General features: G+C 51.3%; 1 protein-coding gene across 1 annotated transcript in view; it reads left to right on the top strand.

Annotated features, from left to right (window-relative positions):
* TEDC2 (tubulin epsilon and delta complex 2) overlaps positions 1–14,349 on the top strand; it is a 108,278-nt gene that overhangs the window by 16,129 nt on the left and 77,800 nt on the right. The window contains exon 4 of the mRNA XM_075318238.1: positions 2,889–2,944. Within this exon, the coding sequence (XP_075174353.1) occupies positions 2,889–2,944 (56 nt within the window). The remainder of the gene's footprint in view (positions 1–2,888; positions 2,945–14,349) is intronic.

Below are 14,349 nucleotides of genomic sequence, written 5' to 3'. Positions count from 1 at the left end.
AGGTACGTGGACTCAGCAAGAGTCCACCCTTCAGATCAATGTTCTGGAAATCAGAGCAGTGTATCTTGCCCTACAAGCCTTCCAGCAGTGGCTAGAAGGCAAGCAGATCCGAATTCAGTCGGACAACTCCACAGCGGTGGCATACATCAACCACCAAGGAGGGACACGCAGTCGGCAAGCCTTCCAGGAAGTCCGGCGGATTCTGACGTGGGTGGAAGACACGGCATCCACCATATCCGCAGTCCACATCCCGGGCGTAGAAAACTGGGAAGCGGACTTCCTCAGTCGCCAGGGTATGGACGCAGGGGAATGGTCTCTTCACCCGGACGTGTTTCAGGAAATTTGTCGCCGCTGGGGGAGGCCGGACGTCGACCTAATGGCGTCCCGGCACAACAACAAGGTCCCGGCCTTCATGGCACGGTCTCACGATCTCAGAGCTCTGGCGGCGGACGCCTTAGTTCAAGATTGGTCGCAGTTCCGGCTGCCTTATGTGTTCCCACCTCTGGCGCTGTTGCCCAGAGTGCTACGCAAGATCAGGTCCGACTGCCGCCGCACCATCCTCGTCGCTCCAGACTGGCCAAGGAGGTCGTGGTACCCAGATCTGTGGCATCTCACGGTAGGACAACCGTGGGCAATACCAGATCGGCCAGACTTGCTGTCTCAAGGGCCGTTTTTCCATCAGAATTCTGCGGCCCTGAGCCTGACTGTGTGGCCATTGAGTCCTGGATCCTAGCGTCTTCAGGACTATCTCAAGAGGTCATTGCCACCATGAGACAGGCTAGGAAACTATCCTCTGCCAAGATCTACCACAGGACGTGGAAGATATTCTTAACTTGGTGCTCTGCTCAGGAAGTTTCTCCCTGGCCATTTGCTTTGCCTACCTTTCTTTCCTTCCTGCAATCCGGGTTGGAAAAAGGTCTGTCGCTCGGCTCCCTTAAGGGACAAGTCTCTGCGCTATCTGTATTTTTTCAGAAGCGCCTAGCACGACTTCCTCAGGTACGCACGTTCCTGCAAGGGGTTTGTCATATCGTCCCTCCTTACAAGCGGCCGTTAGAGCCCTGGGATCTGAACAGGGTTCTAATTGCTCTCCAGAAGCCGCCTTTCGAGCCTTTGAGGGATGTTTCCCTGTCTCGCCTTTCACAGAAAGTGGCCTTTCTAGTAGCGGTCACGTCTCTTCGGAGAGTGTCCGAGCTAGCAGCGCTGTCATGCAAATCTCCCTTCCTGGTGTTTCACCAGGACAAGGTGGTTCTGCGCCCGATTCCGGAGTTTCTCCCTAAGGTGGTATCCCCCTTTCATCTCAATCAGGATATCTCCTTACCTTCTTTGTGTCCTCGTCCAGTTCATCAATGTGAAAAGGATTTGCATTTGTTGGATCTGGTGAGAGCACTCAGAATCTACATTTCCCGCACGGCACCTCTGCGCCGCTCGGATGCACTCTTTGTCCTTGTCGCCGGCCAGCGTAAAGGGTTGCAGGCTTCCAAATCCACCCTGGCTCGGTGGATCAAGGAACCAATTCTTGAAAGCTACCGTTCTGCGGGGCTTCCGGTTCCATCAGGGCTGAAGGCCGATTCTACCAGAGCCGTGGGTGCGTCCTGGGCATTACGGCACCAGGCTACGGCTCAGCAAGTGTGCCAGGCGGCTACCTGGTCGAGTCTGCACACTTTTACCAAGCATTATCAGGTGCATACCTATGCTTCGGCGGACGCCAGCCTAGGTAGACAAGTCCTTCAGGCGGCGATTGCTCACCTGTAGGAAAGGGCCGTTTTTATGGCCCTATCACGAGGTATTATTTTACCCACCCAGGGATTGCTTTTGGACATCCCAATTGTCTGGGTCTCCCAATAGAGCGACAAAGAAGAAGGGAATTTTGTTTACTTACCGTAAATTCCTTTTCTTCTAGCTCTAATTGGGAGACCCAGCACCCGCCCCTGTTTTTGTATACACATGTTGTTCATGTTGAATGGTTTCAGTTCTCCGATATTCCTTCGGATTGAATGTGCTTAAACCAGTTTATTGGCTTTCCTCCTTCTTGCTTTTGCACTAAAACTGAGGAGCCCGTGATCCCACGGGGGGTGTATAGGCAGTAGGGGAGGGGCCTTACACTTTTAAGTGTAATACTTTGTGTGGCCTCCGGAGGCAGTAGCTATACACCCAATTGTCTGGGTCTCCCAATTAGAGCTAGAAGAAAAGGAATTTACGGTAAGTAAACAAAATTCCCTTCTTCTTATAGTTCCGTATTGGGAGACCCAGCACCCTCCCTGTTGCCTGTTGGCAGTTTCTTGTTCCGCGTGTTCTCACCGGCTGTTGTCGTAGACAGACTCCGGTTGTTCCGGTGCTTGCTCTGTTTTTACTTGTGGGTGGCTATTCTCCTTCAGCTTTTGCACTAAACTGGCTAGATCTGGTTCTCCAGGGGGTGTATAGGCTCAGAGGGAGGAGCTACACTTTTGAGTGTAGTACTTTGTGTGTCCTCCGGAGGCAGAAGCTATACACCCATGGTCTGGGTCTCCCAATACGGAACTATAAGAAAAAGAATTTACGGTAAGTAAACAAAATTCTCTTTTTGCCGCGGGTGAATTTTTGTGCGTTTTTGCCACAAAAAAAAACACAAAAACGCAGCGTCAAAAAAAACGCAGCACGTGAACTTACCCTTAGTGATTGTAGAAAATGACTAAGCTGATGGGGTAACCTGTTATCCTTCATCCCCCTGTAGGGGGAGCCACCTTTTTTTTTTATTTCCAGCTTTAACAGTAAATCACTTCTGATTTTCTGACCTTTACCTGTGATCACTGACTGATTCCTAGGAAACTTTTTTTTTCTTAAAGGCAATTGTATTGTTGAGATGTTCAGGCGATGGCAATCATTATATATATATTTTTTTCTTCCATTAGGAATACTGACAAGCATGAGCCAGTGAAACCAGATGATGCGGCCAGCGAGCCACGAGGTAAATTATTTCCCACAGAAATGATGCTCCAGCTCCGTCCCTCAATTATGTTTTAGGACATTTCATCAATTCTTTTGTACGAATACCGCCATCTATGTATTCTGACCCCAATGCTACCACTGCTATATGACTCCGGCACTCAGGTACACTGGTGTCCGTCACGTTCCTGTCCTGATCCCGTCATTAGGTGAATGTAGTGCTTGCTATAAAATAGGTTTCTGAAGTTCACACTTTGCATATAGTGCAGGTTTTTGGTTTTTTTTCCCACAGCTGCCAGGTGTGCAGTGAATCAGATGACAGCCGCCTGCCATATTGTCAGGTGCCCTGTCAACTAGAAAACCACATTTTAGCACTCACATGCTGAGACGCTGAATTACAATGTGACACCAGTGTGGATGCATTGTCTAATAAAAATGTTGGCTTCTCAACCCCCTGCTGTTACCGACAAGAAAAGAAGCTTCTGTTCAGGTCTTGGAAATATAGCATTGGGGTATGTGCACACGACGCTTTATATACAACATAACTGTCGTGTGGCGTTCAGTGCTTCACTCATTTGGTGTCATGGCGGCGTCCGTCTCAGTTTACACTGCAGAGTCTGACAAACTGCCTGGGATCACTTCGTTGCACGGCCTGTCATGGGCATCGGCTGGTTCTGGCTTCACTGTTCTCCAGTACAGTAAGAGTTAATTCCTGCTGGCTGGTGATCATCTGCCTTCACCCTTTATATGGACCTGGATACTGGGGTTATGTGCCGGATATAGCTTTGCTTCCCTGGTTCCTGTGGTTGTCCTGTTATATGGTGATCTACAAGTTACAGTTTTGCGTGGTGTGTGAGCTCCCCAGCTGTGCATTTATTTCCTACCCATTTTTCTTTAATCCTCTGTTCACATAATATCACCCCTTCGTGTGTTAAGTGCAGTGTGTGCGAGTTTTATTTTACCCTTGTCTGTGCCTTTTTTGTGGGGTTTTGGTTACTGAGTTTCCAGCCCACTCGTTGGGTGTGGGAAGAGTAGTATCATTGCTCAGACAGGAGACAGGGTCACGCTGAGGGCTTGAACCCGGCTACCATCAAGCCTACCTTCAAGCTAAGGGACATCGCAGGGGCTGCAGCCTTAATCGGGCTTTGCACACTACGACATCGCAGGTGCGATATCGGTGGGGTCAAATTAAAAGTGACGCACATCCGGCATCGCAGGCGACATCGTAGTGTGTAAAGCCTAGATGATACGATTAACGAGCGCAAAAGCGTCGTAATCGTATCATCGGTATAGCGTCGGTGTAATCCATAATTACGCTGACGCGACGGTCCGATGTTGTTCCTGCGGCAGCACACATCGCTGTGTGTGAAGCCGCAGGAGCGAGGAACATCTCCTACCGGCGTCACCGCGGCTTCCGTAGGATATGCGGAAGGGAGAAGGTGGGCGGGATGTTTACATCCCGCTCATCTCCGCCCCTCTGCTCCTATTGGCCGCCTGCCGTGTGACATCGCAGTGACGCCGTACGACCCGCCCCCTTAATAAGGAGGCGGGTCGCAGGCCAGAGCGACGTTGCAGGGCAGGTGAGTGCATGTGAAGCTATCACAAGGATATCGCAGCTGCGACGGGGGCGGGGACTATCGCGCTCGGCATCGCAGCATCGCCTTGCGATGTCGCAGCGTGCAAAGTACCCCTTAGGGTCAGCCTAGGAACCCCTATTTCATCTGTACATACCCCGTGACAGTAACTGCATTGCTTTTGCAGCAGAAGATGCTTCAGGAAAATGCCACTGAAGCATCTTCTCTGATGCATTTCTCTGCATTTTTTCCTGCATTTTTTTTTTTTTTACTTCCTTTTAAAGCACTTTATCAGATGCCGTGTTACAAAAACCTTTTCCATAGTTACTTTCAAATTTGTCATTGTCCATGTAATTCGGGGTCTGGGAACATCCACCAGAGCGGGCGCCACTCTTGGAGAGCAGAGGAACCTTTTCTATGATGCATACGGTCTGGAATTGTCCAGGATGAGAAAAATATGGCTGCTTTGTTCCTGAGAATGCCACAGCTGTCCATGGATCGTGTCCGGTTTTGCAGCTTCATTCCAAGAAATTGAACCGGACTGAGCAGCAATTCCGCACTAAAACATTTGGACAAGTGCAGCGCTGTTTTTGTAAGACTGCCGCCATGTATTTGTACATATAACCACTTTAAAGGGAACCCGGCAGGTGTAATATGCACCCAGAACCACGAGCAGTTCTGGGTGTAAATTGCTAATCCCTGCCTAACCGTCCCTGTAATCTAGTAGCATAGATAAAGGGATCTTTAGAAAAAGTATTTCTAAAGATCCTTTATGATATGCTAATGAGGGAGGGGACTAGTCGCAAGGGCATTATATCCCCTGACTAGTCCGCCCACTTAGCACGCCCCTGTGGGTGTGCTAAAATGCTAACATGCTATTCAATGGCCATTGCCCAGCGTCCTCAGTGGTGACTCGCATACCTGTGTCCATTGTCTCCTGGATTTATTAGGCTCCGTGCTAATGATCAGAAGTCCCTAGTACTTCTGGTCCTCTGCACTCGACCTCGCTGTGGCTCGTATACCCGGCTTCATAATGCACATGACCGGAAGTGTGGGGACTTATGATGCGGTGCACTGAGCCTAAACCCGGCGTCTGAGGCAGGGACAACAGACAGGTATGAATGTGACTGCCGATGACGCTGAGCAATGGGCATTAAATAGTATGTTTGCACACTCCTATGGACATGCTAACATGCTAAGAGGGCGGACTTATCAGGGGAAATCACGCCATTGCAACTAGTCCCTGTGCTAATTAGCATGTCATAAAGGATCTTTAGAAATACTTTTTTCTATAGATCTCTTTATCTATGCTACTGTATACAGGGACGGTTAGGCAGGGATTAGCAATATACACCCAGAACTGCTTGTGATTCTGGGTGCATATTGCACCTGACAGGTTCCCTTTTAATCTAATCTGTCACCAGGTTTTAAACACCTAATTTGAGAGCCTCGTAACTTTGGGGCAGAGATCCTGATTCCAGTAATGTCACTTACTGGACTGCTTAGTGTAGTTTTGATAAATTCACTGTTTAATCAGCAGTAGATTATCATTACAGGACTACTTGAGTTAGTCCAGCATATTCATGAGCTCAGTATAACTGCTAGATCTGCAGCAGAGAAAACATTGATTTTACCAAAATGACAGCAAACAGCTCAGTAAGTGACACATCACTGGAATCAGGGTATCTACATTATCTGCTCTCAGATGGTGGAGCAAAAACCTGGTGACAGATTCCCTTTAAAGGGATTCTCCTTGGCCTCTTACTTCTCCATTTTGGCAGGTTTCATTCATCTGTCTTAATAGTTGGATTTCGTGCATGAGCCCTAATCCAAATATCCAGCACCCGTCAGCGCGGTGACAACAGCGCCTTTCGCCTCCTGACGCGTTGTCTAGAACTGCATTCTTTGCAGACATTATCGTTAAACATCTCGGGGGTTTATTACCTTAATACTGAGCCTGATGTTTGACTGTAAGGAAAGTGGAGCAGCGGGGCGCCCGGCCCCTTCCTGAGAGGCTATTGAAATCCATTAAGTTCCTGCAGAAATTCACAATATTAGCCTGTAAAGATCGGAAGCCCTCACAATAGGATCCATCTCACAGACGGGCGCCAGAAGACGTCTTTCGATTAGAACAAGCTAATGTATGCTAATTCCCTGCGCAGCGATGAGCTCCCTTCTCCCGGTTTAGCAGAAGACGTGATATTCTGCCTTCTATTTATAGAGCCATTTATCTGCAGAATGAGATGTATTCATCATAATGAATGCCCTCATTTCACGCCGGAGCGTAGTTCATTTTTTAATTCAGTTTATTCCAGCTTGTATTGTTTTTCCCTGTGTTGTACAAATGCAGCCATGGTCGCCCTCTGAAATGTCTAATTACCTTGTTTTTTTGTTTTTTTTGTTTTGTTTTTTTTTCTTCCAAGTGGTGCTACAATTCTCTCATACACATTTGCCTGGTACCATAGAGGCGGGTACAGCCATAGATATCATGGATGCAGAATATGCAGGCATTTCCCAGCAGCATGTGTTTGTCAGACGTGCTCTCACTTTCTTAAAGCGTACCCCCATGCAATTTATTAGTTTGACGCCCTTCACGACCAAGGACGTATATATACGTCATTGGCCGTGTCTGTCCCTTTAATGATAAGCAGACATGTGCTCTCACTTTCTTAAAGCGTACCCCCATGCAATTTATTACTTTGACGCCCTTCACGACCAAGGACGTATATATACGTCCTTGGCCGTGTCTGTCTTTTTAATGATCAGTAGATGTGCTCTCACTTTCTTAAAGGGAACCTGTCAGCAGAAATGTCCCCTAAAACCTAACAGATTCCCCCTCTGCAGCTCCTGGGCTGCATTCTATAAAGGTCCCTGTTATGATTGTGCCCACTTTCTGACCGAAAAAAAGTGTTTATAAAGTTGTACCTTTTTGGCTTCTGATTCTGTAAATGTGTCACGGGGGCGGGCTGCCTGATGGCCGTTATTCTGCCCCCTGGTCCTGTATGCCGCCCCCATCGCTGATTTCAATACTTCTGGACGCCGCCCACTGCTCCAGCCATCCCTGCGCATGCCCAGTGCTCATCTCTCGTGGATGAGCACTGTGCCTAGCGTCACCGCTGGTGACGTGCACGCAGGGTTAAGATTATGGGCGGTGCTGTGATGTTTATTCCTAAGCAACCGCCCATAATCGCGGGACCGCGCTTTCCCCCTCGACCTGCTTCGTTCTGCGCAAGCGCGCTGCTGCTGACCCCCACGTCACCTCCTTCCCATCTTGCCCCGAGGCAGGAAATAGATGGGAAGAGCGCGGAAGCAGGAAGCACGAAGCAGGCCGAGGGGGAATGCGCGGTCCCGCGATTATGGGCGGTTGCTTAGGAATAAACATCACAGCACCGCCCATAATCTTAACCCTGCGTGCACGTCACCAGCGGTGACGCTGGGCACAGTGCTCATCCACGAGAGATGAGCACTGGGCATGCGCAGGGATGGCTGGAGCAGTGGGCGGCGTCCAGAAGTATTGAAATCAGCGATGGGGGCGGCATACAGGACCAGGGGGCAGAATAACGGCCATCAGGCAGCCCGCCCCCGTGACACATTTACAGAATCAGAAGCCAAAAAGGTACAACTTTATAAACACTTTTTTTCGGTCAGAAAGTGGGCACAATCATAACAGGGACCTTTATAGAATGCAGCCCAGGAGCTGCAGAGGGGGAATCTGTTAGGTTTTAGGGGACATTTCTGCTGACAGGTTCCCTTTAAAGTGTACTCCTATGCAATTAGTTTGACCCACTTTATAATAATAATAATTAATAATAATTTTATTCATTTATATAGCGCTATTAATTCCATAGCACTTTACATACATTGGCAACACTGTCCCCATTGGGGCTCACAATCTAGAGTCCCTATCTGTATGTCTTTGGAATGTGGGAGGAAACCGGAGAACCCGGAGGAAACCCACGCAAACACGGGGAGAACATACAAACTCCTTGCAGATGGTGTCCTTGGTGGGATTTGAACCCAGGACCCCAGCGCTGCAAGACTGCAGTGCTAGCCACTGAGCCACCGTGCCGCCACTTTACAATCAAGGACGTATATATACGTCCTTGGCCGTGTCTGTCCCTTTAATGATCAGCAGACTTCTGCTCTCACTTTCTTAGGCTATGTCTGCACTATGATGTTTTCTTCCTCGCTCTATTGGGAGACCCAGACGATTGGGTGTATAGCACTGCCTCCGGAGGCCACACAAAGCAATTACACTAAAAAGTGTAAGGCCCCTCCCCTTCTGGCTATACACCCCCAGTGGGATCACTGGCTCACCAGTTTTCTGCTTTGTGCGAAGGAGGTCAGACATCCACGCATAGCTCCACTGTTTAGTCAGCAGTAGCTGCTGACTATATCGGATGGAAGAAAAGAGGGCCCATACTAGGGCCCCCAGCATGCTCCCTTCTTACCCCACTTGTGGTTTGTAAGGTTGAGGTACCCATTGCGGGTACGGAGGCTGGAGCCCACATGCTGTTTTCCTTCCCCATCCCCCTGAGGGGCTCTGAGGAAGTGGGATCTTACCGGCCACCAAGCCCTGAGGCCGGGCTCCATCCACAGACCCATAGAACCTGCTGGATGTGGAGCGGGAGTGCCGTTCAGGGACAAGGCCCTGCAACTTTCAGGTACTCTGTGTCCCCGTATGGCAGGCCACGCGCACCCCAGGCTTGCTGGGTGTGCTAGTGCGCCGGGGACTGTAGCGCTGTGCGCTGGGCTTATAGTCCCCGCAGATTACTGGGGGACTTTATGTGTGTGGATCGCCGCGCCGACCGCCCCTGGAGCGACGGCGCAGCTGCGACTTGTAGTGCGCCGGGGTCGCGCCGACCGCGCTTTTACGGCGGCGGCGCTTCTAACTTTAGTCCCCGGCTTTCTGCGGCCTAGCTCCGCTTCGTTAACGCCCCCCACCCTGTCAATCAGGGTAGGGGAGAGACGTTATTCAATCGGCAGCGCCGAGGGCTGGGGCACGATTTACATGCTCCAGCCCTCTCACTGAGCACAGTAGGACACAGGCTTCGCGCTTTTTCTCTGTGCACGCCCTAGGCCCGCCCCCAGGCTTGCAGCTCCCCAGGACGCCGGCAGCCATTATACACATGCAGTCTGGCTGGAGAACGCACGCAGGCTCTGGGGGACCCAGGCGAGGGGTTTCTGGTGACCACACACCCGCGCTAAGCGGGCGGTAAGCAGCACATACGTGCAGCCCCACTAGTGCCACAGTGTTATATTTGTCGCTGTACATAGACACTGCTGTGTCTAGATATATTTAATACTGCACTGTAAGGTCGCTTCTTGGCTGTACACCCTATATTGCTTGAGGAGACAACAGCATGTCATCCGCAAAACGCAAGGGTGCCAAGGCACGGGCTGTATACACTACTTGTACAGCATGTGGGGCTAATCTACCAGCAGGCTCCAACGACTCTCATCGTGTGCAATGTTCAGTCCCAGTGGCACTTCGTCAGCCAGAGCCTACTGTGGTGGTAGCCCAGGCAGAGACGCCTGTGAACCCTGCCCCGGTGACGGGGACAGAATTTGCAGTCTTTGCTGATAAAATGTCTGTGACTATGACAAAAATCCTGGAAACCTTGCAGTCCAGGCCAGTTGCTCAGACCATAGACACTGCTGTGTCTATGTTCCCCGGTCCCCCTCAGTTGGAACTAATCCGTACTTCAAGGGGGTCCCAGGCATCACAGGCTGAGGGCTCTGACTCCGATGACAGTCCCAGTCCCCCTAAGCGAGCTCGCTGGGAGAGACCCTCCACGTCATCACGTGGATCAGGGTCTCAGCGAGATGAGTCCCTATATGAGGGTTCAGAGGTGGGTGATCAGGAGTCTTGTCCTGACGCCGCACTCAATTTGGATACGCCAGATGGTGACGCCATGGTAAATGACCTTATAGCGGCCATCAATAGGCTGTTGGATATTTCTCCCCCAGCCCCTTCTGCAGAGGAGGCAGCTGCACAGCAGGAGAAATTCCATTTCCTGTATCCCAAGCGTAAATTGAGTACTTTTCTGGACCACTCTGACTTCAGAGAATCCATCCAGAAACATAATACTTATCCGGACAAGCGTTTTTCTAGACGCCTTAAGGATACACGGTATCCTTTTCCCCCTGACGTGGTCAAACGCTGGACCCAGTGTCCAAAAGTGGACCCTCCAATATCCAGGCTTGCAGCTAGATCCATAGTTGCAGTGGAGGATGGGGCTTCACTTAAAGATCCCAATGACAGACAGATGGACCTTTGGTTGAAATCTGTCTATGAAGCTATTGGCGCGTCGTTTGCTCCAGCATTCGCGGCCGTGTGGGCGCTCCAAGCTATTTCAGCTGGTCTGGCACAGGTGGACTCTCTCATACGTCCAGCAGTGCCGCAAGTGGCGTCCCTAACTACGCAAATGTCTGCGTTTGCGACCTACGCTATCAATGCGGTACTGGACTCTACGAGCCGTACCTCAATGGCATCTGCCAACTCTGTAGTTTTGCGCAGAGCCTTGTGGTTAAAGGAATGGAAAGCAGATTCTGCTTCTAAAAAATGTTTAACCAGCTTGCCATTATCTGGAGACAGACTGTTTGGTGAGCAATTGGCGGAAATCATCAAACAGTCCAAAGGTAAGGACTCCTCCTTACCCCAGCCCAGATCAAGCAAACCTCCACAGAGGAAGTGGCAGTCAAGGTTTCGGTCCTTTCGAGGCTCGGGCAAGCCCCAATTCTCCTCGTCCAAAGGGACTCAGAAAGAGCAAAGGAGCTCTGATTCCTGGCGGGCTCACTCACGCCCCAAGAAAGCAACCGGAGGTACCGCTTCCAAGGCGGCTGCCTCATGACTTTCGGCCGCCTCCCTCCGCATCCTCGGTCGGTGGCAGGCTCTCCCGCTTTTGCGACATTTGGCTGCCACAGGTCAAAGACCGGTGGGTAACAGACATTTTGTCTCACGGGTACAGGATAGAGTTCAGTTCTCGTCCTCCGCCTCGGTTCTTCAGAACTTCCCCACATCCCGACCGAGCAGATGCCCTTCTGCAGGCGGTGAATTCTCTAAGAGCAGAAGGAGTGGTGGTCCCTGTTCCTCTTCAGGAACGAGGTCAAGGTTTTTACTCCAATCTCTTTGTGGTGCCAAAAAAGGACGGCTCATTCCGTCCTGTTCTGGACCTAAAACTGCTCAACAAGCATGTGAACGCCAGGCGATTCCGGATGGAATCCCTACGCTCAGTCATTGCCTCAATGTCTCAAGGAGATTTCCTAGCATCAATAGACATCAAGGATGCTTATCTCCACGTGCCGATTGCTACAGAGCACCAACGCTTTCTACGCTTCGTGATAGGAGACGACCATCTTCAGTTCGTAGCTCTGCCATTTGGTCTAGCGACAGCCCCACGGGTGTTCACCAAGATCATGGCGGCAGTGGTAGCAGTCTTGCACTCTCAGGGACACTCTGTGATCCCTTACTTGGACGATCTACTGGTCAAGGCACCCTCTCAAGAGGCATGCCAACTCAGCTTGACTGTTGCACTGGAGACTCTCCAGACGTTCGGGTGGATCATCAACTTCTCAAAGTCAAATCTGTCACCGACCCAATCACTAACGTATCTTGGCATGGAGTTTGATACTCTCTCAGCGATAGTGAAGCTTCCGCTGGACAAGCAGAGGTCACTACAGACTGGGGTGCAGGCTCTCCTTCAAAGTCAGTCGCACTCCTTAAGACGCCTCATGCACTTCCTCGGGAAGATGGTGGCGGCAATGGAAGCGGTTCCGTTTGCGCAGTTTCATCTGCGCCCACTTCAATGGGACATTCTCCGCCAATGGGACGGGAAGTCAACATCCCTGGACAGGAAAGTCTCCCTTTCCCAGACGGCCAAGGACTCTCTGCAGTGGTGGCTTCTTCCCACCTCATTATCACAGGGAAAATCCTTCCTACCCCCATCCTGGGCGGTGGTCACGACAGACGCGAGTCTGTCAGGGTGGGGAGCAGTTTTTCTCCACCACAGGGCTCAGGGGACGTGGACCCAGCAGGAGTCCACCCTTCAGATCAATGTTCTGGAAATCAGAGCAGTGTATCTTGCCCTACTAGCCTTCCAGCAGTGGCTGGAAGGAAGGCAGATCCGAATTCAGTCGGACAACTCCACAGCGGTGGCATACATCAACCACCAAGGGGGGACACGCAGTCGGCAAGCCTTCCAGGAAGTCCGGCGGATTCTGATGTGGGTGGAAGCCACAGCCTCCACCATATCCGCAGTTCACATCCCCGGCGTAGAAAACTGGGAAGCAGACTTCCTCAGTCGCCAGGGCATGGACGCAGGGGAATGGTCCCTTCACCCAGACGTGTTTCAGGAAATCTGTCACCGCTGGGGGGTGCCGGACGTCGACCTAATGGCGTCACGGCACAACAACAAGGTCCCAACCTTCATGGCACGGTCTCGCGATCAAAGAGCGCTGGCGGCAGACGCCCTAGTACAAGATTGGTCGCAGTTCCGGCTCCCTTATGTGTTTCCACCTCTGGCACTCTTGCCCAGAGTGCTACGCAAGATCAGATCCGATTGCAGCCGCGTCATACTTGTCGCCCCAGACTGGCCGAGGAGGGCGTGGTACCCGGATCTGTGGCAGCTCACGGTCGGCCAACCGTGGGCACTACCAGACCGACCAGACTTACTGTCCCAAGGGCCGTTTTTCCATCGGAATTCTGCGGCCCTGAACCTGACTGTGTGGCCATTGAGTCCTGGATTCTAGCGTCTTCAGGATTGTCCCAAGGGGTCGTTGCCACCATGAGACAGGCTAGGAAGCCCACGTCCGCTAAGATCTACCACAGAACGTGGAGGATATTCTTATCCTGGTGCTCTGCTCAGGGAGTGTCTCCCTGGCCATTTGCATTGCCTACCTTTCTTTCTTTCCTGCAATCTGGGTTAGAAAAAGGTTTGTCGCTCGGCTCCCTTAAAGGTCAGGTCTCGGCGCTATCCGTCTTTTTTCAGAGGCGTTTGGCACGCCTTCCTAAGGTGCGCACGTTCCTACAGGGGGTTTGCCATATCGTACCCCCGTACAAGCGGCCGTTAGATCCATGGGATCTGAACAGGGTACTAGTTGCCCTCCAGAAGCCGCCCTTCGAGCCTCTGAGGGAGGTTTCACTTTCTAGATTATCACAGAAAGTGGCTTTTCTGGTAGCGATCACGTCTCTTCGGAGAGTGTCTGAGCTGGCAGCACTATCATCCAAGGCTCCCTTCCTGGTCTTCCACCAGGACAAGGTAGTGCTGCGCCCCATTCAGGAGTTTCTCCCGAAGGTGGTATCCTCTTTTCATCTTAATCAGGATATCTCTTTGCCTTCGTTTTGTCCTCATGCAGTTCATCGGTATGAGAAGGATTTACATTTGTTAGATCTGGTGAGAGCACTCAGAATCTACATTTCCCGCACGGCGCCCTTGCGCCGTTCGGATGCACTCTTTGTCCTTGTCGCTGGTAAGCGCAAAGGGTCGCAGGCTTCTAAGGCCACCCTGGCTCGATGGATCAAAGAACCGATTCTTGAAGCCTACCGTTCTGCTGGGCTTCCGGTTCCATCAGGACTGAAGGCCCATTCTACCAGAGCCGTGGGTGCATCCTGGGCATTACGACACCAGGCTACGGCTCAACAGGTGTGCCAGGCAGCTACCTGGTCGAGTCTGCACACTTTCACCAAACATTATCAGGTGCATACCTATGCTTCGGCGGACGCCAGCCTAGGTAGAAGAGTCCTGCAGGCGGCAGTTGCCTCCCCGTAGGGGAGGGCTGTCTTGCAGCTCTAACATGAGGTATTTCTTTACCCACCCAGGGACAGCTTTTGGACGTCCCAATCGTCTGGGTC

Source organism: Anomaloglossus baeobatrachus, chromosome 7 (assembly GCF_048569485.1).
Source record: "Anomaloglossus baeobatrachus isolate aAnoBae1 chromosome 7, aAnoBae1.hap1, whole genome shotgun sequence".
NCBI classification, from domain to species: domain Eukaryota; kingdom Metazoa; phylum Chordata; class Amphibia; order Anura; family Aromobatidae; genus Anomaloglossus; species Anomaloglossus baeobatrachus.
The sequence above is the reverse complement of the archived record's forward strand: the minus strand, read 5'-3'. Positions and strand labels throughout refer to the sequence as shown.